Source organism: Rhinolophus sinicus, chromosome 3 (genome assembly GCF_057876585.1).
Source record: "Rhinolophus sinicus isolate RSI-liver-muscle chromosome 3, RSI-T2T, whole genome shotgun sequence".
NCBI lineage: Eukaryota > Metazoa > Chordata > Mammalia > Chiroptera > Rhinolophidae > Rhinolophus > Rhinolophus sinicus.
Window position 1 is genome coordinate 105,465,257 of NC_142503.1, and position 27,427 is coordinate 105,492,683.

A 27,427-nucleotide genomic window follows, 5' to 3' on the forward strand; every position below is an offset into this window, starting at 1 on the left:
GAACTTGAACATAATACCCATGTCTGTCTTTTAAATTCTTGCGGCGCAAGTTTGTGTGCCCATCCCAGGAGAGACCTTTACGTATTTGACTATAGCTGCTGGTTTTCTTCAGTGAGTGTGTTGCCTTTCCAGTCATTAGGAAAACCCCTCAGTTCTCTGGGACTCGTGACAGCTTATGTCTCTGCAGTGCTACTGTGTTATTCAGTTAGATAGGAGGTGATCATGAACAGAGAATTTCTTTAACAATTTTAGTATTTTGTCCTATGACTCCATGGGTGGACAAATAAATATCGCTGTTAACCAGCACCGCGTTTAGAAGTGGAAGGGAGGGAGAGGGAGAGAGAGATTACAACTGAGTTAATGAGGAAACTACCTAAGATATGTCAAATTCTGAATTAAAGTCCAAACTACTTTTCAGTCCCCTTTGAAGGAACAAAAGAATGAGTCTGTTACTTATATATGCTTTCACTGTTGCAGAGGAGTATTTATTTTTAGAAATTTTGGACTAACCATACCTCTTAGAACTCTTAAGACTTTTTAAATTGATTGTGCTGATTCTAATTCAAACAAGCATCCTTCTTGCTTTTGTCTGTGTCCTCTCTGCTCTGGACATTTTTGCAGAGGGGCCAGTCTAGTGAGTTTTGCCCTCCCTCCTTCAGAGCAGATCAAGCTCAAATGCTTCCCAAGCCCAGCAGACAGCGTTTCATATACCGCATTCTGACATACGCTGCTTACCTCTGGCTTTTGTTTTAGTGGTTGTTTAGTCATGTTTTTATTTGCCTTGTTTAATTACATTTGTCCTTACAGTTGTCCTTTCCCGAGGATAAGGCCCTTGTCTCACTGTTATTATCCTGTCTGTTATAATCCAGATGTGGCTATTTGATAAAAAGTTGATTTAAAAAACTATGTATTTTTATCTTAATTCCTTTATTTGCTAGAAATATGAAAGTATATTGTAAATAACCAGATATCAAGTTAGTGTGGTTTTGACATATTTGTGACCAGGTCTTGCCAGATAGACACCTTTGGTATAATTCACGGTGGGTAAGCTTTAGAGCTCCTGTTTCCCTGACTTTTACTGCTCTATCACAAGAGGCTCGATTTGAATTTGAGTAAGGAAATACCTGACCCTACATTTTTATGTGACCAAGTTTTTGTGGCATTTTGCTGAACACCGGGTTCTGTCACTCCTGCGCCTACTCCCACCATCCCACTTCCTGCTCTCGCTTACTTCCCGTGCAAATGCCAGTTATTCTAGCCGCTGTTCACCATGTAAAATGTTTCCCGGAAACTTGTGCATGAACAGCAGCACATTGAACTTTGAAATCATCGCTCTGACTTATTTGTAACCAGAGGGTTTTAGGCATGGATGAGTGTCTTGTGTCTGTACCTATTCAAAGACCCAGACTCACTGCCTTTGGTTCCGGGAGCTGCTTAGTCAGCTACACAGAAGTGATCAGACTCAGAAAAACTTATCCACTGATCTGAACTCATGTAAAGCTGAATGATCGTTGGAAATCAATTTACTCACTTATCCAGGAGGAACAGAACTTAAACAACTTCTTTTCTAACAGAAATATCTACTTGTGAAGTCAAATCATTATTTAAGAAGTTTGTGAAGTTAGAGGGAAATTAAGAGCATTAAACATCAGAAGCTGGAATAGCCTGGTGAAACCTTTACATCTTTCACCATCCAAGAGAGATGTATGTGTAAAGAAATGTAACTAGGAGAAATAGTTCTTGAGATAGAATGTTCTCTGTGAGCGTACCTTTTTCAGTGTTCAGAGTTAATCTTGCAGATTATCTGGTAACCTTCTCTCTGCACGGCTCCTTGTCATTTCCTTTAAAGTTGCACGTTTTAATACACACAGTCAAGCAAGTCTGAGTTTCAGAGACACGGCCTCTTAATGAACTTAGAATTTTAGTTGAAGCACAGAAATTAGAGAACACCTTACTTAACTTCCTCCATTTTAGTGTCCACACTGCCTATTTGGGAATGTTATAAGAACTCGAGCCATCTCTCTCTCCCTTCTTTCCCCATTTTCTTTTTCTCTTCCTCTTTTTTTCTCTTCCTCCCTTTGCTCTGCCAAAATTTAGTTACCTTACTCTGTCTCAAGTACTACTCTAGGTATTGGAAATACAGGACGAATGAGACAAAGTTCTTGCTCTTTGTGCATTTGTATGAGTACGTTAAATTTTTCTTCCCACTGTCATTGTTTCGGAAGTGTGTACATTATATCTTATTAAAATATCAACCCAGGTGAAACATCTTAGAAACTAAGAGCGTGCTCACAAATTAAGTATAATTTTGAAACAGTGCATGACATTTCTACGAAAGTTCACATCTATTTTAAATTATTTTCTTTCACAGGAAGAAATGCTCTTCACCTGGCTGCAAAGTATGGACATGCATTGTGCCTACAGAAACTCCTGCAGGTAACAGAAACGGTTCATGTTTTGGCTTTATTATTTCGACAGCAAATAATAGATGTGTTTTTGGAATTTGAGATCAAAGAAAATAGTGGGCTAACTTTGACTCAGCTTACATAATACTTTTTTCCATCATTTGTGAAAGAATGTGAACAATAAAGAGCAAAAACTCTGAGGGAAGTGAGTTGCATAACTCAGTGTATTAAAAATAAATAACAAAGACGTGACCTTCCTGTTGACATTAGATGGAGATTGGAATTTTCTGTTGTCTGTTAGACAACGTAAGATAAAGTGATACAGCACAGGATCTAGGTAGCTCTGTAACCAGTAACTTACACTACCTAATGTTAACCGTTAGTTAAACTTGTAATCAGGTAACCACAAAAGCCTATGAATGAGTGGGCAGAATTTTCAATGTAAGGGTCCAGTGATACATTTCTGTAAACATTTTTGACATTACATTTAATAGCAGAACTCATTTGGTTTTCTGATTCAGTTGTTAAAGCTTTAACTCCTGCTGATAAAAAACAAAACTCAAACAAACAATAACATAGTTTCAATATCCCAGGCTATTGTAATGTACCACATGTTTTCCTGTTTGGAGAAATATTGTTAAATTTACAGTATAACATTATTATATTTGTTTCACGTCAAAATATTTAGTGGCTTGTCTAGCAGTCTTTGTGGACTTTTTTTTTTGATAAATGGAATATTTTGAGATGAAATAACAGCTGTTCATTTGAATTTAGAGATTTAATTTTAAAGTAACACTCTTTAGGATGACTACATTTCTTGGTTTTAACAGTACAATTGTCCCACTGAACATGTGGACCAGCAGGGAAGAACCGCACTCCACGATGCTGGTAAGCAAAGGCTTCACTTGGACAGGAACGAAAGTTTGGTAAAATGGCTAGGCATTTAAATTAATTTCAAAGTTTTAACAGGCATACATTCGTATAATTCACGGAGAAACAGAATAGTATGGATTTTTTTACCTAAATTTGAAATATATTAGATTGTGCAGCTTTAAAAGATTCATTCAGCCAATATTTACAGGCCAGTTTAGTAGATACTCAAAGTCTGCAGATGAGTAAATCACAATCCTGCTCTCAAGGAGCTCCAAGCAAAGAGGGAAGGGGAAGTGAGGGGAGGGGAGGGGAGGGGAAGGGAGGGGAGGGGAGGGGAGCGTAGGGGAGGACAGGAAGGGGAGGGGGAGAGAGAGGGAATTGGCAGGAGAATTGGGAGGGAGGAAGACTTCTCTTTCTTGAAAACTACATTTACCTAATTAATACCTCTGAATCTCATTTCTCTCATCTTCAAAGTGAAGTTAATACTACTGCAATAAGTGGTTGTAATTAAATCATAAATAGTGCCTGGCATGTAGTAACTTCTTAATTAAGGGTGATGGTGACTATTTGGTTTAGAGGTGTCAGTGCTGAATTTCATATCACTGTAATGTGCTATATTTTTTAAAAGATTTATACTAATAATTTCACAGATTTTATTACTCATACTTGTGTATTGTTTATTTATCTGTATTGTTCTTTATTTGTATTGTTCTTTAGGTGTCTTAAAATACTTAAAGTTAGATATTAAGTATTTTTGGAATGTAATACAGCCTGACCTTTGGCCACTCTTCTAAGTCTGACATTCCTGCGGTTTACTAGAAGGCCAAAGGAAAGAAAAAATATTGACCCTCTCTTTTCACATATGTGGAATATCTGCAGTAGATTAAAGTGGTCTGCATTAAAAATGCATTATAGTTGAAATGCCCTTCAAACTTTCATACCTTAATTTTCTTTGTTTTTTTCGTTTTACATTTCATGTGCTTTTATGATGGTGTAATTTTTTTACACAATGCATTCTTTATTTTTGTGTAGAATGTTATTATTTTCAAAGCATTTTCACATACGTTATCATTTGAACCTCACAGTGACCCCTGTGAGTCAGTATAGATTTTATTTTTTATGATAACTTTGTAGTGAGTGCTACTTAAATAACAACATACGCCTAGATTCATAAGTGCTGTCCTTATCAAGTTTGTACAGTTGCGGAATCATCAAGACAGATTCAAATTAAATTTAAAATCATTAAAAATACATATTTGTAATGCTTATTGGCTGTGCTTCATGGAATCTTAAAAATGATTTTGTTACTTGCTGAAATATGAATATGTGTCACGTGATATTTTTGTTCTCCTACCATCTTTGCTAGTTTTTAGAAAATTAATCCAACATTAATAATGATTTTTAATAATTATTTTTAATTATTTATTATGAAAAATTTCAAACATACATAAAATTAGAGCGTTTATTATATTAAAACACCTATACCCTTCACCCAGCTTAAACAGTTGTCAACATATGGCCAACTTTGATTCATCCATACCATCACCCACGCCACTGGCATATATTAAATCCAATCTAAGACATCACATAATTTGATCCATAAACAGTTCAATTTGTATCTCTAAAAGATAATGATTCTATTTTGTAACTTAAGTGTGATACCATTATTACATTTAATGCATTTGAAATGTTTTCAATGTTGTCTAGTCAATGTTCAGTTTTCCCGTCTTTATTTTTATGCTTTTTTGAGGTGTAATTATATACAAAATTGCACATAATTAATACATAATTAATGTGCACTTTAAAATATAATAAGAGGATACATCTCATGTTAAGTGTTCTTATCACACATAGAAAAAGCTACCAAAAACAAAATAAACACACACATATACTCGCAACGAAATTTTTGGAAGTGATAAGTATGTGTAGTCCCTTGTTTGTGGTGATGGTATCACAATATATGTATCTGTCCAAATTCATCAAAATGTATACATTAAACATATGCAATTTTTAGTATGCTATAAATTTTATTATTCCTATATTTAAAACTGATACAACTTAATCAACTGAAATCTTAGTATTTGTTCAATAGGTGTAGGGGTGAAGTTAGAATGAAGACTAAGTTTATGTGATAAAAGATCTCCAGTGTCAGCTGCTTATAAAAAAAATGTTAAGTGGTAGTGGCTCACCAGTGACTCAAGGTCATTCATGAACTGAATTCTTTCTGTCTCTGAGTATTTTCATCAACTGCATGGTTGAAGCAGGGTTGCAGTCACATCCACGTTCCACCTAGTAGGAAGGGGAAAGAGAGCATGGAGAAGCACATGCCCGAAGTCTAAGACCCAGATTTGGAAGTGTAGATAGCCCTCTACTCATATTCCATCCACTAGAGCAAACTCAACTGGCTGTATTGACCTGCAGGGGAGCCTCAGAAATGCAGTCTCTAGGTGACCAGTCATGGCCAGGCTGCTACACTGTAGAAAAAGGGAAGAACAGAGTTTTGGTAACAAATTGTATTTTCTGCCACGGTCCAACCCTCTGGCCTTCCAGATATTACCGAAGGCCCTACTTCCCATACATAGAACTCTGCACCCCCTCCCAAAGAGAGGATATATAAGCCAACCCAGTTGGCTTAGTAGGATTCCTGGACAATGTGCAGTTTTGTCTTTTGGGCTCTGATTTGTTATAGCAGCACCTGACAGCAGTCTTTGTCTTAGGCTAAGGCTAGGCTGCTGTGACAAAGACACTATAAAATAACATTGGCTTAAAAACAAAACTACAGAATTTATTTCTTTCATGTCATAGTCCTGATGTTCAGATTGGCTTGTGCCTCTGCTCCACATGGTCATTCAGGGATCCAGATTTCTTCCATTTTGCAGTTCTGCCATTGCCTAGGGTGTTGTCCTCATCTTTAAGGCTGAAGCTGATAGCACGCACCTCTGAATGTATAACCAGTTTTTGAACCCTAGACTCAGAAGGTAGCACAGGTTCCTTTGGCATGGTCTAACTCACAGGGTCACACCTACATGCAAGGGACCTTGGGAACTGTGGTCTCTAGGTGAGCCACCATGTGCCCAGACAAGTTTACTACCATGGAGAAAAGAGTGATCAGAGTTTGGTAAACAGCTGACACTCTCCATCATAGCACCTTTAATAGTGGTTGTACTTGTTCAATATATCATAACTCTGGAATTTGTTATGCTTTACATGTTTTCATTCTTATTTTTAATTGGAATTGAATGGTTATTAATTTTCTACTTCCTGAATGAATGTATTCAGTTTATCTTTTTTTAAGATTGATTATGTATTTTATATGAAAGACTTGCTGAATTAAAGACATCAAATGAGCATTTACTTGAATTTCTTACGTGTGTTTGGTTTCATTCTATTAAATTTCACATGCACAAAAAGAATGCTGACTTTGTCAGTACCTTTTGTGCTAATAATTTCGTATCAACTCAGTCTTTAAAAAAAAACCAACACATGGGGAGTCTAAACCCCATCCTATTTTATGAATTTAACAATAATTTTTTTCCTAACACAAATATAACTCTAGTGTTCGTTAGAGAAGAAGCGTCCTGCAATTTTATAATTTTTTGCAAAATGACCCTATTTTGCATCATTAAGGGCAGGCATTGCTATCTCTGCTTTTAAAAGGAAATATGAATTGTATGAGTCTCAATTTATTTAATGTGGCTCCTCTATAAAAAAAGAATGTGATTTTTAAAAAAGACCTGAGCTAACACTCCAAGGACCCAGTCAGTTATAACCATGTTTAAAAACATACTATAAATAGAAAATTTAAGTTTGATTTTTATCTGTGTTTACTTCTAGAATAGCAGTATATTTTTGTCACCTACAAAGATGATAGTATTTGTTGGTCCTAACAATTATACAAAATGTATGAAGTGATCTTGTCTAATCCATTTTCAGATAGAAAATTGATGCTTATAATGGTAAACTGAGAGTGAAGCGTATGAAGCTTGATAGTTTAGAAATGGAAGAACTTAGACCTTGTGTGGACCTAGCAAAACACGTGTCTTACCCACAGATGTTCACCATTCATCATTTTCCTTTGTTCCTCAAAGCTATGGCAGACTGTCCTTCCAGCATACAGCTGCTTTGTGATCATGGCTCCTTGGTGAATGCCAAAGATGTAGTAAGTCAGTTTATATTTATTCTCATTTCAACGCATGTATTCTGACTTTTATGTTTTGGGAGATTTGTTGTCTTGATGCTTTTTTCTTGTTGCGTAGGATGGACGGACACCGCTTGTTCTGGCTACTCAGATGTGTAGGCCAACAATATGTCAACTGCTGATAGATAAAGGAGCGGACATTAATTCCAGAGACAAACAAAACAGGTAATTCTTTTATCACAGCTCCCCACTCGCCAGATGGATGCACAGTGATTCTGAAACTCTGCTGTTGTGACTTGGCTTTTCCACCCTTTTGATTCTCCCCTTGTAATTAGCACCACTTCTTTTTTTTCTTCAGAGTCTGCTGCAGAAGGAAGGAGAGGGCCATAGGGGAAGATCACAGGGTAAATGCAGAATCCAGGCAATGATTAGGGCCTGTGTTTGGGTCAGAGACTTGAAGAAAGAGGAATTATATCCTAGTTCATTTAAGCTTTAAAAAAGTCTTTAATGAAGTGGGCTCAAATAAGATACAAGGGAGAAGAAGACAAAATTACATCGACAGCCCACTTCGTTGTTAGCGAGTCTTTTGAAAGTAAAGTGGTTCTTCGGGGTCCTAGAGCTTGAATGTTTCAGTAGACTCGCCCCGGGTGTGTTCTGACCTTACCCTGCCTGGGCAAAATGCTACCTTCTTCTGTGAAACCGAGTTCATTCTCTACTCAGATTCCCTCAGTTTATGTTTGCATCTGTATCTGATGTTATTTTAGTTGGTGTGCAGTCATGATTTCTATCTGTAATTCTCCCTTTCCCGTTTTCTAGGTGGAGAATACCACGGTGCTTGCTATATTATAATTCTGATATTTATGGTCACAAAGCTTCTGACAACCAAGTATCTGAAATAGATCCCCTCCACTATTGAAGTATTATGATAGATTATAACAAGTTTCTGGGATTTTATAGATGATTCTGAGTGAAGTTGTTGGTTTCTTTTGACTTAGTTTTATTTTTCTAAACATGTAGCCTGTTGTTTGTGCTTTACTGGAAGTAGAGAAGTATAATAAATTAATCTTTAGGTGTCAGGTTTTATAGCTCTAATTGTTTTCATTATTCTGGCATCTCAAAGGAGGAAATTCTTAAGCAATTAAATCATTGATATGATTATTAAGAAAGTGGCTTTTTTGGTATTACTTTGTTTTTGCAGCTACTCTAATTTGGTTCCGAGCATGACTGAGAAACTTTGATTTAAAAATAAATTTTAGTATCAGGGATGATCTGGTTGATCCACGTATAATGCCTTACTTTTTTTTATAGATCTTGTATTTTTCCAAGCATGTATGTCTCTGTTTTTTCATTGGAACTTAACAACAAAGCTGATGAGGTAGGGCAATGTGTATTACATAGACTAGATAGCCAATGGTTTTAAGAATAAAAATCTTAGGTTCTGACACTCTGTATTCAGGTTTCTTTATTTTCCTGTCCAACCTATAGCCTTTTTTCCCCTAGTAACCAAAGCATTGTTAATGCCTTTTGTGTATAAAGTTGTATACCAGGAACTATTGTGGAGTATAAAAGAGAAATAGAACATACACCACAAAGGCAGGAATCCATTTCCTTATGAAATCCAATCTTCACAATTGGAAGACAAGAGTTGGATTAAGTCACTTCATTTCATTAGGTCTTGATTTCCTCAGCAGTAAAAATAAAGAATTGAACCAAGTAATTTCTAAGATCTTTCTCAATTTCTGTGATGATTTGTTTTGTTACGTTACTACCGTACTATTTGCCGGTATTCTATTTAATGTTTACGTGCTGATGATTCTGTCATGGAGGAATAATCCCATGGTCCATGATAAATCGAGGAAGGTATATTTGAGTAGGCAAGTTTTAAAATGAAGTGCGAAGATGTGAAGGTCTCCAGGGAGGAGTAGCAAGGCTCTTCTAAGCAGAGAAATCAGGAACAGGAGTCCGATTCTTTCGTGCGGAGTAGCAGGGATTGTTCGGGGAGGTTTGTATGATGTGGTTCAGTTCATGAAGGGGCTTCAGTAGTTTGGGTTTATTTTTGTAGGTTTTGAGCAGATGGGGTGACAATATCAGTTGTGGAAGGCTTTTGTGGTAATTTACTTGTAGGACATAGTAGGACTGGAAGAACGGAAGTGGTTTGGTAGTTAGTAGAAGTTACAAATATATATAAAGTGCTAAAAGATTTTAGCTCTGCCAACTAAAGCACAAAGCAAATGTTTTTATGAATGTGGTGAAGTTAAAATATAAGATCAAAATATAGAGTAAAATCTGACTCTGTAACAAGTATGGGTTTTTAAAGTAACATTTGTTCTTTTTAAAGTAACATTTGCTCTGGAAGATTTCTGGAGTATTTTCCTGGATCTTTCTCAAGGTCTTTTAATCTTCCCTCTTCCCTTTAGAACTGCTCTGATGCTGGGTTGCGAGTATGGTTGCAAAGACGCTGTAGAAGTCTTGATTAAAAACGGTGCTGACGTAAGCTTGCTGGATGCCCTGGGCCACGATAGTTCCTACTATGCTAGAATTGGTGACAATCTGGACATTCTAACCTTACTAAAGACGGCATCGGAAAATGCCACCAAAGGTACCAGCAGTTTTCTGTAACTAGAAAAGTCCAGGTTAATAAGGAGTAGCTTTTAAAGATTTAGATGGTGGAACTACAGTTTGCAAGAAGCAGAACAGCCTGTATACCACCGACACAGTGTTGGTTCACCTTTCTCCTCGGCTCTGCGTACTTACATTGTAGTCACATGCCTTACATTTTGAGGCAATGTGTTTGGCATAGGAGGTCAGACAATTAAGTTCGCAAACTCATCCTAGAGAAAGTGCTACAAACCTCGTTGTTGAATAGCACTACGACCACCTTCAAAGTACTCCCCTTGGGAACCTATGCACTGAAGCCAGTGCCCAGTCCACCCTTCAAAGAGATTTTGGAACTCTTTTTCTGGAATGGCCATCAGAGCTGTCGTATTACCTTTGATGTCCTGAATGTCATCAAAATGTCTTCCTTTCAATATTTCCTTTATCTTTGGATAAAGAAAGAAGTCATTGGGAGGGCAGATCAGGTGAGTAGGGAGGGTGTTCCAAAAAGAGGTATTTGTTTGCTGGCTAAAAACTCCCTCACAGACAAGTGCTGTGTGAGCTGGTGCATTGTCGTGATGCAAGAGCCATGAATTGTTGGTGAAAAGTTCAGGTCGTCTAACTTTTTCACGCAGCCTTTTCAGCACTTCCAAATAGTAGATTTGGTTAACTGTTTGTCCAGTTGGTACAAATTCATAATAAATATTCCCACTGATACTAAGAAAAGGTTAGCAACATTGTTGCAACAAGTTCGCAAACTTAATTGTCAGGACTCATGTATTCTCTGGTTTATCAGTACACGCTACTATGCTGTGGAGTTATTTAAGAACTGAGTAGAAAGAGTCAAAGCAATTGTTTGATTAATACCATGTTTCCCCAAAAATAAGACCTAACCAGAAAATAAGCCCTAGCATGATTTTTCAGGATGACATTCCCTGAACATAAGCCTTAAAGCGTCTTTTGGAGCAAAAATTAATATAAGACCCGATCTTATTTTCGGGGAAACGTGGTATATATTGTTTTTGATGAGGAGGGTGAAGCTCCCCTTCCTAGCACTGGATGTTGTCCACCTGGGTGTTGTCATAGCAAAAAAAAAACAAAACTTTGCAGAAATGAATATTTCACTATTGTTTTAACTGTAAAGTAGTAAGTTTTAGAGGAAACTTGAACGTTTGTTTCTTGAATATTGACTCACTTGTATAGTTAGGGAATTCTTATCCACCCAAGTTAACCTGCTGTTTCCGTGTCCCTCCTCTCTTTAAATCTTTAGGGAGAGAACTTTGGAAGAAAGGACCATCTTTACAACAGGTAGAGTTTAATTTTAATTAAAAAATGATACATTATTCAATTTAAAGTGCTTAGTAAAAGTGGTTAACGATTTTACGTAACTGTTTTGAGTTTAAATGCATGCTCTTCCCTCTCGTCAGTGAGTCATACCCATGCAGAACCTAGGTGTTAAGATCAGGAGGCTTTACCTAGATATTCTCACTCAGCTTGAGACAATGGATCTTAATTATAATAAATGTATCCAATGGGACATAAACAGCTTCCTGGTGCTGGCCTTGTTGAGATTGTTACATAATGAATTTTAGCCTAACAAATCATGGATAGTTTTTTTCTCTATTCTCCCAAATGACAAAGCCAAATACTTACTATCATGGGGAGATTCTTCCAATGCAACATGAAGAAAACCGAATTCAAAACTGATTACATATTGTGATTTCAATACCACTATTAACATTTTGATTTCTTTACTTTTTTTTTGCTCTGTTTATTTGATGAGGACTTTTCTTTAACAAAAAGCATACTATATTGCATTAATTTTATTATCAAATTGCTATTTAAACCTGGTTTTGTGTCCCAGTCTCAGTAAATGTCTTACCATTTTTTCCAATCTCTTCGAGTTATAAGCGGGGTTGGTTGACGGCACTCTACCCATCTTGTTCAAAAGCTAGCGTAGGCGCTTTCCTCTTCTGCTGGCTGTTTCCTTCCAGGCTCCCAGCTTTTCTCTAGTGAGGGGAACCTGAGCACTGCCAAACCCCGAAGAAAAAGGTACCTTCTGAGCAATTCTGATCATCATTCTGCATCATTCCCATGCCTCTCACCTGAATCTGAAAGCTATATGAAAGCATATTTTCCTTTTGAATCCATCAGAATGAAGTAATACATTCATGCATGGGCCATGTCTGCTGTCACTTTTCTTTTCCATCTGACACAACTCTTTCAAGCCATTTCTCAGATAAACTAAGTGGGGGTAGAGGGAGATAAAATGTACTCTGTTATGTCTGTACCAGCCATCTCACATGGAATCATAGAAAAATGATTTCTGAAATACAGAGATATTTTAAAAATTATTGAATATTAATATGGAAATGGTATTCTGCTTAATGTTCTAGGAGTTATCGAAAAGAATACATGGAGTTACAATTCTGCTAGGAACAATAAAACTCATTTGTTTTTTATTATTTATTGAATACATTAAAAATATATTCTGTAAAGAGGATTTTTTCCAGTACCAAAGGACATATAACCCCTTTTTTCAAGAAGACTACAACATAGTTTAAAAAATAAGACTTATTCAATTAGCTTAACAGATATCTGCAGAGTACCTACTACATGCCAGTTACCGTTCAGTTTCTAACTCCCAGCCTAGTGAGAGCGAGGACCAACAGGCAGGTGAGCAGTATCATAGCAGATGCTTTGGGGAACAGCAGAACAGGATGAGGAGACAAAGAGGGAGAGGGCGGAAAGTTGTTTTAGGTTGTGCGGTCAGCAGAGGCCTCTCCCAGGAAGTGACATTGGAGCAGAGGTCTGAGGGAAACGAGGGAGCTAGGCAGCTCTGTGGGAGATGCCTCCCGGAGGGAGGGACAAGCCCTGGAGGAGAGAGCCTGTCTGTCATGTCCAGGGCGGTCGGCCAGACTGACAGGAGTGGTGTGCAGGTGATGGAGCGGGAGAAGCCACGAGCAGGAAGCCAGGCGCTAGGGTATACAGGGCCCTCTAAGGGAAGGCCTGGGGTGGGTGGGTGGGGCTGAGCGTGGCACGATGAGACTGGGCGGATTCCACGTGAGGAGCAGTCCTTTGGTGGAAGGAATGTGGCGAAAAATGTAGTGTGGGCCAAAGGGTAGATACAGAATGAGTGTCTTCTTAATGCGAACTTGTCCCTCTAATTCTAAATCCGAACATCTAATTAATTCTAAACCTCATAGTTTAAACAAAATTCAACAAATAAGACAAAACATGAAAAGTATTATTTTGAAGAATTAAAGCATTAGCTTTTTTTAGCTCTCAGAAAGGAAGAAATAACTTTCTAAATTATTGTGTAGCTTTGAAGGTCAATTTGCATTAAAAAAGGTTATTTGCTCTCTTGTTTAATAATTGTGTTTTTGTTAAAGCAAGTCACTAAGATGGAATAACGTTTCAAAGCAGGAAGTGTACAAAAACAGGACATGGATCCAACCAAGTCATTTAGGGATTTTTTATACAGCTCTGGTCAGAGGATTATCTGTCTCTTTCTTACCACACCCTTTGATGTTTTATTTCATCTGTGCTAAAAGAAAGAAATAATTTCCATATTTTCTTTCAACATGAATGTAATTCCCTCTCCTTTTTTTAAATTCTTCCCTTGGGAATGGTTGATGATGCTTTATAGCGCAGCTTTAGTTTTGTGTCTAGTGCCAATCCTCTTTTTCAAAATTTGGTGACTTTGGTTAAAATAGATCCTTAACAATAAGGATTTTAAATTGTGTTATTTTTTAGTATTTCAAAATAAATTAGTATACTTGATTTATTTAAAACCTGTATCCTTAAAGATGCTTTCAATTTGGAGTTTTGAGTGGAAACACTGCCACCTTGTGGTGTGTACAGCAAAATTTGATGTTGGATAAGCTGAAAGTCACTAGTGGGACTTACTGCCTATTGAGGAAAATGTATGTTTCTGTGTTCTCATACTGGCTAACTTCTGTTCTCTTTTGTTTTACTAAAGCGAAATTTGACGCACATGTTAGATGAAGTAAATATGAAGTCAAATCAGAGGGAGCATCAAAACTTTCAGGTAAAAAGACAAAAAAAAAATGGTATCTTCCTTTGCAAAGAATTCCAGTGTTGTTTGTAGTGGGGTTGGGGGAAAAGAAAGGGAATGAAAATGTGGGGGAAGTGAGCGGGGGAAGGAAGGCTGGCTTGTTATGTTTTGTGATTCTATTTCCTTGTCCAACCCATTCTAAAAGAAATGACTTTTGATATGAATGTTTAGGTCAGTATTATCTTCCAGAAAGTATTGTTTTAATATATATTAGGAAGCAAATAATTTAACAACTTTATGTAACTTTTTGTTGACTTAAAGATATCCTTTTTGGGCTGTAAGTCATAAATTTCTGTTCATTTTAGATAATTATAGGGATAAAATGGTGGTTATTAATGTAAATAAAATACAATATGAACTTCTTCACGAAGTACTTTTTATTTTGATTAAAAAAAATAGTGTTGTTAACCACTTAGCACTTTTTATCTTTTATGTTTATCAAAGTGTTCAAAAAATAATTATTATGTGGATTATGTCAGAGAAAGAGCTCATAATTAAATGGTTTATTTTATGACTGAAATACCCTTAAAGTATAAATTGAATAGCTGTTTTCCATATGCTAAAACAGAAGTATTTTATTTGGGTTTTCATAGTTTACTATGTAGTGGTAAGAAAGTGAACTATGTAGCCTTAAATTGGATCATTAAATGTTTTTTTCAGAGCATTGAAATGATGATTAGTTTAATCAAAGCATTAGAACAGTCTCATCAACTTGAGAAGTGTTAAGCAACATTTAACATGGCATTTTCTTCTGCTAGTTTCTATGTCCAGATGACTTTTTACTTTCGATTAGAATCACGATGGTTTGCTGTCTTGTATATACATGTATTCATTAGATATCATAATACTGTAATTTTCAATATTATTTCTCATGTATGGATTTAAATCACTTTTATGTCATTGAAATTATTGTATCTTTGTATTTAAAGCTTTTTTATGTATGTACTTATCTGTATGTGATAACAAACTGCCTTTTAAATTTTCTTCCATAAGAATTGCTCTTTTAAGTTTGGTCTAGCCCCTGTTATCTTTACTATTTAAGGATCTAGAGATTGAAAATGAAGAATTGAAAGAGCGGTTGAGAAAAACTCAGCAAGAACAGAGAATATTATTGGATAAAGTCAATGGTTTACAACTACAGCTGAATGAGGTAAATCATCTTCATAATAAAAAAAAAATCCACAACTATTGTACCACCAGTAATCACCATTGGTAGCAAACTGTTAACAGTCACCTGTCATGTCAGGTCATGTTGCTAAAGGAGGTAAAATTGGGTCATTGCCCTTGAGGAAAGTTACCTTACTCGGACCTTAACACGAAACTTTTTTTTTTTTTAAACAAGTCATTTCTTTTTTTTTTTAATTGGGGAAGGGGAACAGGACTTTATTGGGGAACAGTGTGTACTTCCAGGACTCTTTTCCAAGTCAAGTTATTGTCCTTTCAATCTTAGTTGTGGAGGGTGCTGTTCAGCTTCAAGTTGTTGTTCTTTCAGTCTTAGTTGTGGAGGGCACAGCTCAGCTCCAGGTCCAGTTGTTGTTGCTAGTTGCAGGGGGCACAGCCCACCATCCCTTGCGGGAGTCGAACGGCAACCTTGTGGTTGACAGGATGCGCTCCAACCAACTGAGCCATCTGGGAGCTCAGCGGCAGCTCAGCTCAAGGTGCCGTGCTCAATTTTAGTTGCAGGGGGCAGAGCCCACCATCCCTTGCGGGACTCGAGGAATTGAACTGGCAACCTTGTGGTTGAGAGCCCACTGGCCCATGTGGGAATCGAACCGGCAGCCTTCGGAGTTAGGAGCATGGAGCTCTAACCGCCTGAGCCACCGGGCCGGCCCCAACACGAAACTTTTAATGTTCTCTATGAGAACAGAGAATACTGTTGGTATGAGGTGATACCAAAGGACTGAACTAGTTGGGGCTATGGGATTGGAGAGGAAGGAGTGGACGAAAGACGTGAGGAGGAAGAAGAGCTAGGAGTTGATCGTGGATGGGTTTTCAGAAGAATTAAAAGTGCTTCTTAACCTCGTGAGAATAATAAATGACAACTTAGAAACAGAATCGCTAGTAGACATAAACATTTTCTTATACCCTCGTCCCCAATGTTAAAGACACGTGCCAGTCTTTCTAAAAGATATTTTCCCAGCTCAAGTCTTTTAAAATAAACTTTCAAGAATGAAAATCCATTTCTTTTTCTTTTAAATTTAGGAAGTAATGGTTGCTGATGATCTGGAAAGTGAGGTAGGATGATACATTTTACTTTAAAGCTGTGAAGTATTATGTAGATGGAATATAGTACTGCAGTAGAGGTTTAAGGCCTGAGTCAAGATGGAGACCAGGATTCTGTTTCTGGTCATCGCTCAAAGGGGAAAACAAAACCTACATGTGACTGGAAAAGGATGTTTTGAGTATAGTGGTACGGGTTATCGTAGGCATTTTGTTGTTATTGTGTCTGAATGTTTTCTGTGAAGCTTTTCATGAAAAGATATGAAATTCTAAACATTTAAAAAATGAAAATAATAAGATTTAAAACAAACAGAAATTTGAATTTTTCGTAATATTAGTTGTATATATTACATATTTTATTAGTGTATTTGTATAAATTTTCAACTCTACTAATAGTTAAAAATCCACCACGCTGGAGAATTCATTAACTGCAGTCCTCAAAATAATTGTAATTCATATTTTCTAAAATATTTTAACCCAATTTCAAGCACAGCATGATTTTGTTCTGCATTTATTCCCTTCCATTTCAGAAGGAAAAGCTGAAATCACTTTTGGCGGCTAAAGACAAGCAATATGAAGAAAGCTTAAGAACTATTGAGGCTCTGAAAAATAGATATAAATATTTTGAGGTATAGAAAGCTTAAATAAATTATTTCATATAACTGATAATGGGTAGTGTTCAAGGGCTTGGAGTCAGACTTGAATTTTTGTTATCACTCTTTTCTTTATAGTTTAAATAAATTGACGCTGGACAGTTTATTCAGAATTTCTATGCTTGTTGCCTTTTTTGGCAAAACTGGAGTGATTGTCCCTTTTTCTACAGAGTTGTTAGAAAGGTTAAAAGAGATCATTGAAATTGACTAGCATGTAACTGACATTTTAATGTCTTCTCCTCAATTTTCCTCTTTGTTCATCCTTACCTTTTAAAAACTTTATATTTTTACTCGTAAATTTGCAGTGATTGTGATGGCCGTAATGCCAACACATCATATCAATGAGTTGTGGCATTTCCAGGATGGTCTCAGAAAGGATTTTGTGCGTATGTGTATTAAGTAGTACACATTGGTGAAGAGTTGTGTGTTAATAAGGCTCAGGTCATATACTCACCTTTGGTTGGATCAATTAGCTTTTAGTTTTTCCAAGGCCATGCTTTTGATATACAGTGTACATTAAAAAGTATACATGCTGAAGTGTGTGAATTAAAGAATATTCACAAATTGGACATACCCAGATCAAGCAACATTATCAGTGCCCAGAAGCCTCCTCACACTTGCTTCCTGTCACTACCCACGCTCTGTGCACCAACGGTGACAGCTCGCCTGACTTTTAACTGCGTGGATTCACTTTGCAGGGCCATAGTATGTGTTTTATAAATGTTGTTCATCACTGGGCATCACGGAAGATGGTGGCTTATTCCACAGGAGTCTTTTTACTGGGGAGTATAACTCCAAAGTACATTGCAAAAGTATTTTTCTTTGTAAATAAAAATTATGTAGGTAGCTATGAAAAAGAATGTAAAGACGTGGATGAATTTCACAGACAGAATGTTGCATGAAAGAAACCAGACACAAAGAATATGGTATATACTGCATGATTCATGTCTGTGAAGTTCAGAGTCAGACAAAACTAACACCTGGTGATGGAGGTCAGAATAGAGCCCACCCTGTAGGGAGAGTTTCCTGACCAGGGTGGGGCAGAAGAAGCTTCTGATGGTGCTGGAAATGTATGTTTTGAGCTGGGTTGTGATTACATAGGTGTACATATGCAAAAATTAATTGCACTGTACACTTAACATTTATGTACTTTATTGCAGGTGAGTTATGCCTTTGCTGCATGTAAAAAAAATCAAATGAAAGAAAAATTTTTTTAATTAAGGTTTATTGGGGTGACAATGGTTAGTAAAGTTACATAAGTTTCAAGTGTACAGTTCTGTAACACATCATCTATATATCTGTAATACATCATCTAATCAAACGAAAGAAAAATTTTTTTAATTAAGGTTTATTGGGGTGATAATGGTTAGTAAAGTTACATAAGTTTCAAGTGTACAGTTCTGTAATACATCATTGTGTGTTCACCACCACAAAAATTTTTATCTGACTGCATTCTGAAGGTTATTCAGGAACACAGCTAAAGAATGATGTAATATGGTGGCTTCTGTTTTTTTTACATTTGAAGGTTAATAGTGAACCTACTAATAGCTAACATTTTTGTAGTACCCGCCATGTGCCAGAAACCTCTCTGTGCACTTTTCGTGCGTTTAATAAACACATAATTCTATGTGGTAGGTTTAATTATTATACTGTTTTATAAGTGAGGAGACTGAGGCACAGAGTGGTCATGGTCTACCCATGGGTGTTACAAATAGTAAGCAGCAGAGCTAGAACTTGAACCCAGGTAGTCTGGCTCCTTTGTGCTCTTAACTACAATACTAGTTTTACACTCAGAATAGCTTGAATGAGAAAACACAGCTGTGTATATGGGTCCTTTGAAGGATCATCAAAGTTTGGCTCTTATAATTGGGTACTATTTATGTATTACTTTTTTTCTAATAGTAGACTCAGGTGTTAAGAATAAAATGTTTTCCTATAGCTTTAAACAAACTTAGGTCAAGTCTGTAATTTTCAATGAGGTTATAATAAACTATAGAAAAATAACTTTTTCTTCTTATAAGACCAGTACATATTTATTTTAGAAAAATTAGAAAATATAGTTAAACTAAAAGCAGAAAATAAGCATGCCTGTAATCCCAGCACTCTTAGCACCTGCTTGATACCCTTTCAGACCTTTGCTTTGTGCATAACTTGTGTTATATACGCAGTCAACAAGTGGGACTATCATACATCCTGTTTTGTAACTTTTCACTCAATATAATGGGGATATTTTGCCCAGGTGGTACATAATCATTATGGTGAACTTTTATACTAGAAATGATTTTTACTTTAAAAGAAAATTACAGGGCCCACTTTATAGGTGGCCCAGTATTTATGAGAGCAGCCATTAAAAACTAAGAATTCGGCATTTGCAAATATTGAATATCCACTACTGTATCATCTCACATGCTTAATAAAACTGCATAAGTTGCCAACAGAATTGCTGTTACATGTAATACTTAATATATAGGCATATTGCTTGTATTTATAGAAAAAATATGGGAAACTGGATATTTTAGGATAAGGCTAATTTTATTATAACTAAAGCATTTATTTTCATTTGCATAATCAAGGAAAGGTAATAAACCCAAACTAAGTTTTTTGAAACCCCTATGTGCATAGGGCTCCCCCACCCATATATGTGTCCATGTAGTAGCTATTGTAAACTCTGGTATGAAATATTACATAGAACAAAGAGTTTAACTAAGTTTACAGACATTTTTCCATACCTTTGGGGCAGTAAGGATTAGTGGCCGTGGCATTAATTTAGTTACAGAAACATGGACCGTTTTTCTTGTGGTCACCCATGTCAGAGTTTGACATATACCTAATAGTACTAATATACACAAATATACAAACATGAACAACATCTATATACCTTTACTCTTGAGGGTCTAATATTGGAATTTATGTTAGATTCTTTGTATTTGGCTTACTTGAAAAAAGGAGCAATCCAGATATGTGCTGATTCAGAGTATCTAAAGTTTCTTTATTATTCTCCTTTTCCTGACTGATGCCTTGATGGGTTATTACTAAGTGTAGGTCTTTGCCTCAGTTTCATTTCCTGATCGCTGTCTCCTTTTGCCTTCAAAAATAATGGGTATTCTATAAATTTTGAATGAAGTTACACTAATATTTCATAGTCAATGAAGTAGGGTTCTCGCTCCCAACAGTAGTAAAGTAAAATGATGCAAATGTGGCATTTCCTTCTTTGTGAAGCAAAGAAGCAGCAAAGAGTATACACTGAACATTTGGAGCTCACTTTTCTTTTTTCTTTTGAAAAATAAAGCTTTTCTTTGAAACACTTGGCTGCTTTTATTAAAATGCTTGGTGAAATAGTTGATTCTCAAGTGATCTAATTGCTGCTAGTGCTGTGTCTTTTTGTGGGTTCCAGTAGAATAATTAGCACTCAGGAGAAATAAGGAATGTTGAAAATGTGGTTTTAATGACTGAATCCTTTAGAACTAAAAGAAATGCAAAACATAACAAAATGAAGCAGTATTCCCCTAAAATGGTTTAATTTATACTTCTACTTTCAGAGTGATCATTTAGGAGCAGGAAGTCATTTCAGTAACCGTAAGTATAAAGTACAGATTGTCACTATAGTTCACCCAGTTTAAGCAAAGAAGGATGTTTGTGCCTATTTATTTTGTCTATATGATAATCCTGCCACTTCATCCTACTACTTGTGTGTTATAACTCGGCATGTGGAACTAGGAGGACGCTAAGGTGACTACTAGAGTCTCTAACATGAAGTCTGGTAATCACCAAGGCTCTGATTTTTCTTAGCACCTATTTTTTAAATTGTATATCGTATGAATTACCAAATTTGCTTTGTTGGTTAATAGACATTTATCTTGTGATATTTGGGGCTTGTTTTTATGGAAAGACACAGAAATATAGTTTTATGATTTGGAGAAATCTTTGGATATAGTCTCAATGCAGGTAAGCATTTTAAAATTAGAAGTTCCATAGCAATTACTTATTTTAAGACTATTCATAATTAATCATCCCTTTTATTGTCTTCATTTTTAAACAGTTTCTCTAGGAAATTTATTTTTTTGCTTCCCACTGAATATTAAACTGCCCTCTAGCTAAGTACAGTAATAACATTTATCCTGTAAATGGCAAAGAAGACCATTTTATTTTGACTAATGATAAGATATGTATTTTAGAATCATGTAGCTTATTTTAGTCTAACAGTCTCATATATTTCTAAAAATGCACTTACCCAGAAGAATCTAGATACTTCCCTAATATATATAGAAACGACAATGAAAATATGGATATTTTAGAACAAGGGTAATTTTATGTTACAATACACGCTTCTCTTGTGTGAATAATAAAGGAGAGACAATAATAGCAAATTAACACTCAGCCTCCTTGGGTATGGATATTTAAGTTGACATCATTTATTTGCATTTACTTAGGAAAAGAAGATATGCTTCTTAAACAAGGTCAAATGTACATGACAGACACACAGGTAATATTATTTTTTAATAAAACGTTTATAAAAAATATTTGTGCCTTTTTAAGAACAATAACATTGTATATTTATCAATATACATTGAATATGGTTTTCGTTATCAAAGAAAAGTTGGTCTTGAGTTAATAAAAGCAGATAATGCTGTTTCTGGTGCCGCTTAGTGTTTTTGATGACAGTGGCTTAAGTAAGAGATTTGAATTACAATTTCATGGTCTTTCTAGTAAGCCTCTATTACAGCACACGGTCAACACTTCATATTGACCCATAAAAAGGGGAAGATAGGTATGAGAAATTAAAAAGCCATTTGTTTTATCTTTGAAATATGTTTTTCCTTGCTTTCATATATCCTATGTTTTAGAAATTCACCTCAAAATAAAGAAAGCTTCCAAGAGGTCTGATTTTCTTACATGTTTATCGGCTCCTCACTTTTAGTTTCCAGTAGAAACAAGGTTTACATTTCTGGTACCTCCTGTGGATTGCAGAGCTGATAAATATTTGGGCTGTAAAGGCCTTTTTACATACCTTCATCTGTAGGCAGAGTGAATTAGTGTGCATGACGTCTAAGATCATTTTCAGCTGGAAACTTCTAAGATTCTAAGTTGAGAAAATGGGTATCAATCAACTGAATAATATTTAAAAAGATTGACCGTAATAAAACACGTATGTAAATGGTGTTGCTGTGTAAGTAATTTGCTGGTAAATTATAGTAGTCTTAGTTAGTCTAAAGATAATTAGAAACAGACTGAGGCTGAAAAATTATTCCATGTTGTTAATTTTCTTCTTGATTTGATGGAAGACAGTATAGATTTAACTGAACAATACTAAAACCTGCCCATTAAAGTAGTGGGCGTTTATCAATTAATTAGTACTTGTGAAGAGCCCTTATTGTAACAGGCTGTATGGGGGAAAATAAAAATAGTTAAATTTAGTCTTTCATGATTACACATTCTGATTTTTGTGAACCATTTCACTGAGAAGTTTAATTATCCTTTTTTTGTCAGCACTTGATAGAGAGAACAAGATGTCAATCAAATTTTGTAGTAAGATTATATGTTAAGTTCTAATTCATCTTTTTATTTGAGAGAAGAAAACGATTCTTTTTTGCAAGTTGATTAACATCATTCTCATGACTATTCTCATCCTAGCTAGCCTTGTTTTGTAATATTTTTGTAATTTAAAGAACATTACATTGGCATTAACTATGAGGGTACTCAGAAGTCATATATTTTATTAGAAATTAAATAATATATCATTCTGTGAAACTATTTGCAGTTTTAAAAACAGTAATACTATTTTTTCAAGGGTTCCGATGGCTTTCTTCAGAATTTGAAGTTCTAAGCACATTATGCGCCATAAAACATAGAGATAGTAAATCTGTTTTGATTGAGTTGATATTCATATGTGAGGTAGGTATTGTAAATGGGGAAAGAAAAAGAAAATACCGTGTTTCCCCAAAAATACGACCTAGCCAGACAATCAGCTCTAATGCGTCTTTTGGAGCAAAAATTAATATAAGACCTGGTCTTATTATAAGACCTATGTTAATTTTTGCTCCAAAAGACGCATTAGAGCTGATTGTCCGGCTAGGTCGTATTTTCGAGGAAGCAGGGTAGTCTCCAGAGACCGTAACTATTTTCTTTTTTCTTCCAGAAATACATTTAAGTGAGCAGACTTCAAAATGTCACCACTTAAGGGTGTATTAAGGAAATTGTACCATGAACTGTTTTCCTTACCTCAAAAATCAGTACTATATTTTCCAAAATACTAGAATGAAAACCCTCTGACTACTGATGATGTGGAAATTTTATAAGTTTGATAAATAAGTACCTTCTTTAGGCTTTTGTGATTGATAACCTTTCTTCCCTCCTTTTCAGTGTACTTCCTCAGGTATGCCAGCTCATATGCAAAGCAGATCTATGTTAAGGCCACTGGAGCTATCTTTACCCAACCAAACCTCATATTCTGAAAACGAAATTTTAAAGAAGGAGTTAGAGGCAATGAGAACTTTCTGCGAGTCAGCAAAACAAGACCGCCTTAAACTCCAGAACGAACTGGCTCATAAGGTGGCCGAGTGCAAAGCTTTAGCACTAGAATGTGAGAGGGTGAAGGAGGACTCAGATGAACAGATAAAGCAGTTGGAAGACGCACTAAAAGATGTGCAGAAGAGAATGTACGAGTCGGAAGGCAAAGTGAAGCAAATGCAGACACATTTTCTTGCCCTCAAAGAGCATCTGACAAGTGAAGCAGCTACAGGGAGCCACAGACTCACGGAGGAACTGAAGGACCAGCTGAAAGACATGAGAGCGAAATACGAAGGCGCGTCAGCAGAAGTGGGAAAGCTACGAAACCAGCTGAAACAAAATGAGATGTTAGTGGAAGAGTGTAAGCGCGATGAAGGCAAGCTGATAGAAGAAAACAAGCGACTGCAGAAGGAGTTCAGTATGTGTGAAATGGAGCGAGAGAAGAAAGGGAGAAAGGTCACAGAGATGGAAGGCCAGCTGAAAGAATTGTTAGCAAAGTTAGCCCTTTCCATTCCAGCAGAAAAATTTGAAAACATGAAGAGCGTGTTATCAAATGAAGTAAATGAGAAGGCAAAAAGACTTGTTGAGATGGAAAGGGAATATGAAAAATCACTTAGTGAAATTAGACAGTTAAAGAGAGAAGTTGAGAATTTTAAGGCCAAGCTTGCTCAGCATATCAAACCAGAGGAACATGAGCAGCTCAAGAGCAGATTAGAGCAAAAATCAGGAGAACTTGGGAAGAAGATCACTGAGTTAACATTGCAAAATCAGTCATTACAAAAGGAAATCGAAAAGGTTTATCTGGATAATAAACTCCTCAACCAGCAAGTACATAACTTAACAATTGAAATGAAAAATCATTATGTTCCTCTAAAAGCAAGTGAAGAAATGAAAAGGTCACATGACGTAATTGTTGATGATTTGAATAAAAAGCTTTTAGATGTAACACAAAAGTATACAGAAAAGAAATCGGAAGCGGAGAAATTGCTGATGGACAATGATAGTTTAAGTAAGAATGTTAGCCACCTGGAAACTGTGTTCGTATCTCCTGAGAAACATGAAAAAGAGATACTGGCCCTGAAATCCAATATTGTTGAACTTAAAAAACAGCTGTCTGAACTTAATAAAAAATGTGGAGGAGACCAAGAGAAAATATACTCACTGATGTCTGAAAACACTAACTTGAAAAAGACGATGAGTCACCAGTATGTGCCAGTTAAAACCCATGAAGAGATTAAAGCAGCACTGAGTAGCACGTTAGATAAAACGAACAGAGAATTACTAGATGCGAAGAAAAAAATTGAAGACGTAAATCAAGAATGTGTAAAAATCAAAGATGAGAATGACACATTAAAAAGAAACCTGGAGAACACTCAGAACCAGCTAAAAGCTGAGTACATCAGCCTGCGGGAGCACGAGGAGAAGATGAGGGCCGTTGGGAAGAGCATGCAGAAGGTGCAGGAGAGCAGTGCTGAGGTGTTGGCCAACTACCAGAAAGGCCAACAAGAGATTGTGACGCTGCATGCTGAAATTGAAGCCCAGAAAAAGGAACTCGACACAATCCAAGAATGCATTAAACTGAAATATGCTCCCATTGCCAGCTTCGAAGAGTGTGAGAAAAAGTTCAAAGCAATAGAGAAAGAACTAAAAGAACAGTTATCAGAGCAGGCACAAAAGTCTAATGTCAGGGAAGAAGAGGCCAAAAAGTGCAAACAAGAGAATGACAGGTTGAAGAAGGAGGTTTTCACTCTTCAGAAGGATTTAAAGGATAAGAACGTTCTCATTGAGAATTCTCATGAGAAGGAAAGATCCTTAAGCAGAAAAACAGAGGAGCTGAACAGACAGTTAAAAGACCTGTTACAGAAATACGCAGAGGTAAAGAACGAGAAGGAGAAGCTAGTAGCAGAAAATGCCAAACAGACTTCTGACATCCTTACAGCTCAAACACTCTTGCAAAAGCAGTACGTCCCATCAGACCAGGTCGAGGCCCTGAGACAGTCTCTTCACAGCACGATTGAGAACCTGCAGGAAGAGCTGAAGAGTCAGCAGAGGCGCTACCAGAAAGAGCAACAGGCAGTGACCAAACTGCACCAGATGCTGGAGAACCAGAAGAACTCGTCTGTGCTCCTCGCAGAGCATTTGCAGATGAAGGAAGCATTTGAGAAAGAAATCAGAATCATAAAAGCTAGCTTGAGAGCGAAGGAAGAAGAAAGCCAGCAGAAAGCTGAGGAAGTCTCCAAACTCCAGTCGGAAGTTCAGAGCACTAAACAAGCCTTAAAAAAATTAGAGATGAGAGAGGTGGTTGATTTGTCTAAATACAAAGCCACAAAGAGTGAGTTGGAGACAGAGATTTCCACCTTAAATGAAAAATTGGCCAATCTGAATAGAAAGTATGAAGAAGTATGTGAGGAGGTTTTGCATGCCAAGAAGAAGGAACTGTCTGCAAAAGATGAGAAGGAATTACTGCATTTCAGCATCGAGCAAGAAATCAAGGACCAGCAGGAGCGATGTGATAAGTCCTTATCCACAATCACAGAGTTGCAGAAAAGAATACAGGACTCCGCTAAGCAGATCGAAGCCAAAGATAATAAGGTAGGCCCCGGGCGTCTGCGTGGCTTTGTCTTAGGGAAACGGAGCAGAACAGCCCTCTTTACAGTAGTTGCATCATGCAGGCAGGCTTACAAAAGCATTATGTGGTGACCCTTAAATGCCGCCTTTCCGTTTGACTACTACCGGTAGTGGGTAGAAAAAAAAAATTGCGATTGAAAAAGAAGTATAGTCACACAAAAATCTAAAGCATTCTGCATTTTGTTTCCTCCATTAGTACAGCCTAGAATTGAGGGAAGGTGGGGAGATGGAAGGTTCACTTACCTTATACGCGAATGGTCCAGAGCGGTGGATTTTAGGGTCCCTGAAGAATGGTGAGGGAGGGGAGGAAAAAAGCTGTTTCTGGGCCGCAAGAAACCAAGAATGCAAGGGAGCACCCCAAACTTGACCGTGGCACTCACCCGTACAGCACACCGAGCCCTCCCATTCACTGTCCATTGTGTCCCCATATATTTCTACAGGCTGGTCCCCTCACCCAGAATGTCCTGCCCTCCTTTCCACTGAGTTAAGTCCTGCACGTGCCGTAATGCCCACGCTAGCACGTGTCCTCCTGCCTGAGCCTTCATTGTCCAGTCTAGTCCACAGCAAACTGCTCCTCTCTCAAAATGCATGTTTTCTTCTGGCTTTGCCATCCATTTCTCTCTCTCTCTCTCTCACACACACACACACACACTCACACACTCACAGACACGCTTTACAGTGCCAGAATTTTGTGGATGATCTTCCCAACCATGATTTAAGAGATGATTTAAGAGAAAAATCATAACTTATCTTTTCTCCTTGTCATTCATTCTCGCTGTACGCTTATAATGTACAGAGTAGGTGCTCAGCAGTATTTTCAGAACTGGGAGTTGTGTAAAGTGAAGATGAGAAGTCAGGGAGATGGAGTTGTCTCAGTTCCACAAGTAACGGTGACATGCCTCTGCGTGCCAGGTGCTGTGCTCAGTGCTGAGGACGCGGCAAGGAGGAAAGCAGGCCCAGCCCAGCCCCTCCGTGGGCGGGCGGTACGAGGCCTCACCTGACTCTGCTCAGCTGAGCCGGCGTTTACATGCTCTCAGCTTGTTCGGAAGGTGGTTATGAATGTAACAGTAGATCATTATAATAACAAGTTATTAATATCTACTTATAATTATTGCCATTAATTGGGCATGTACTTGTTGCCAGGCATATCTTTATGATTGCATTTGATTTCCTCAGCGATGAAAGAGTTCTCCCTTTCATTGATAATGAAATTAATGCTTAGAAAAACAAAAGAAATCCGCCAAGGTCATACAGCTACTCCACGTCAGCTGTGTCTTATTTGACTCTTTCACTGCATTAATTGATTTCGAGATTTTTTTCAAAATGTGTC

At 36.9% G+C, this 27,427-nt stretch overlaps 1 protein-coding gene across 6 annotated transcripts in view; it reads left to right on the plus strand.

The window, feature by feature from the left end:
- Positions 1–27,427, plus strand: part of UACA (uveal autoantigen with coiled-coil domains and ankyrin repeats) — an 85,809-nt gene that overhangs the window by 51,506 nt on the left and 6,876 nt on the right. For 2 of the 6 annotated variants that reach the window (XM_019736005.3, XM_019736004.3), the window contains exons 4-16: positions 2,372–2,436; positions 3,236–3,293; positions 7,367–7,437; positions 7,535–7,641; positions 9,834–10,015; positions 11,282–11,319; positions 13,994–14,062; positions 15,132–15,239; positions 16,292–16,324; positions 16,840–16,938; positions 20,502–20,538; positions 21,393–21,445; positions 23,323–26,061. In XM_019736005.3, the coding sequence (XP_019591564.3) occupies positions 2,372–2,436; positions 3,236–3,293; positions 7,367–7,437; positions 7,535–7,641; positions 9,834–10,015; positions 11,282–11,319; positions 13,994–14,062; positions 15,132–15,239; positions 16,292–16,324; positions 16,840–16,938; positions 20,502–20,538; positions 21,393–21,445; positions 23,323–26,061 (3,659 nt within the window). The remainder of the gene's footprint in view (positions 1–2,371; positions 2,437–3,235; positions 3,294–7,366; positions 7,438–7,534; positions 7,642–9,833; positions 10,016–11,281; positions 11,320–13,993; positions 14,063–15,131; positions 15,240–16,291; positions 16,325–16,839; positions 16,939–20,501; positions 20,539–21,392; positions 21,446–23,322; positions 26,062–27,427) is intronic. The other 4 variants (XM_074328204.2, XM_019736006.3, XM_088796860.1 and 1 more) reach the window with 2 other exon arrangements.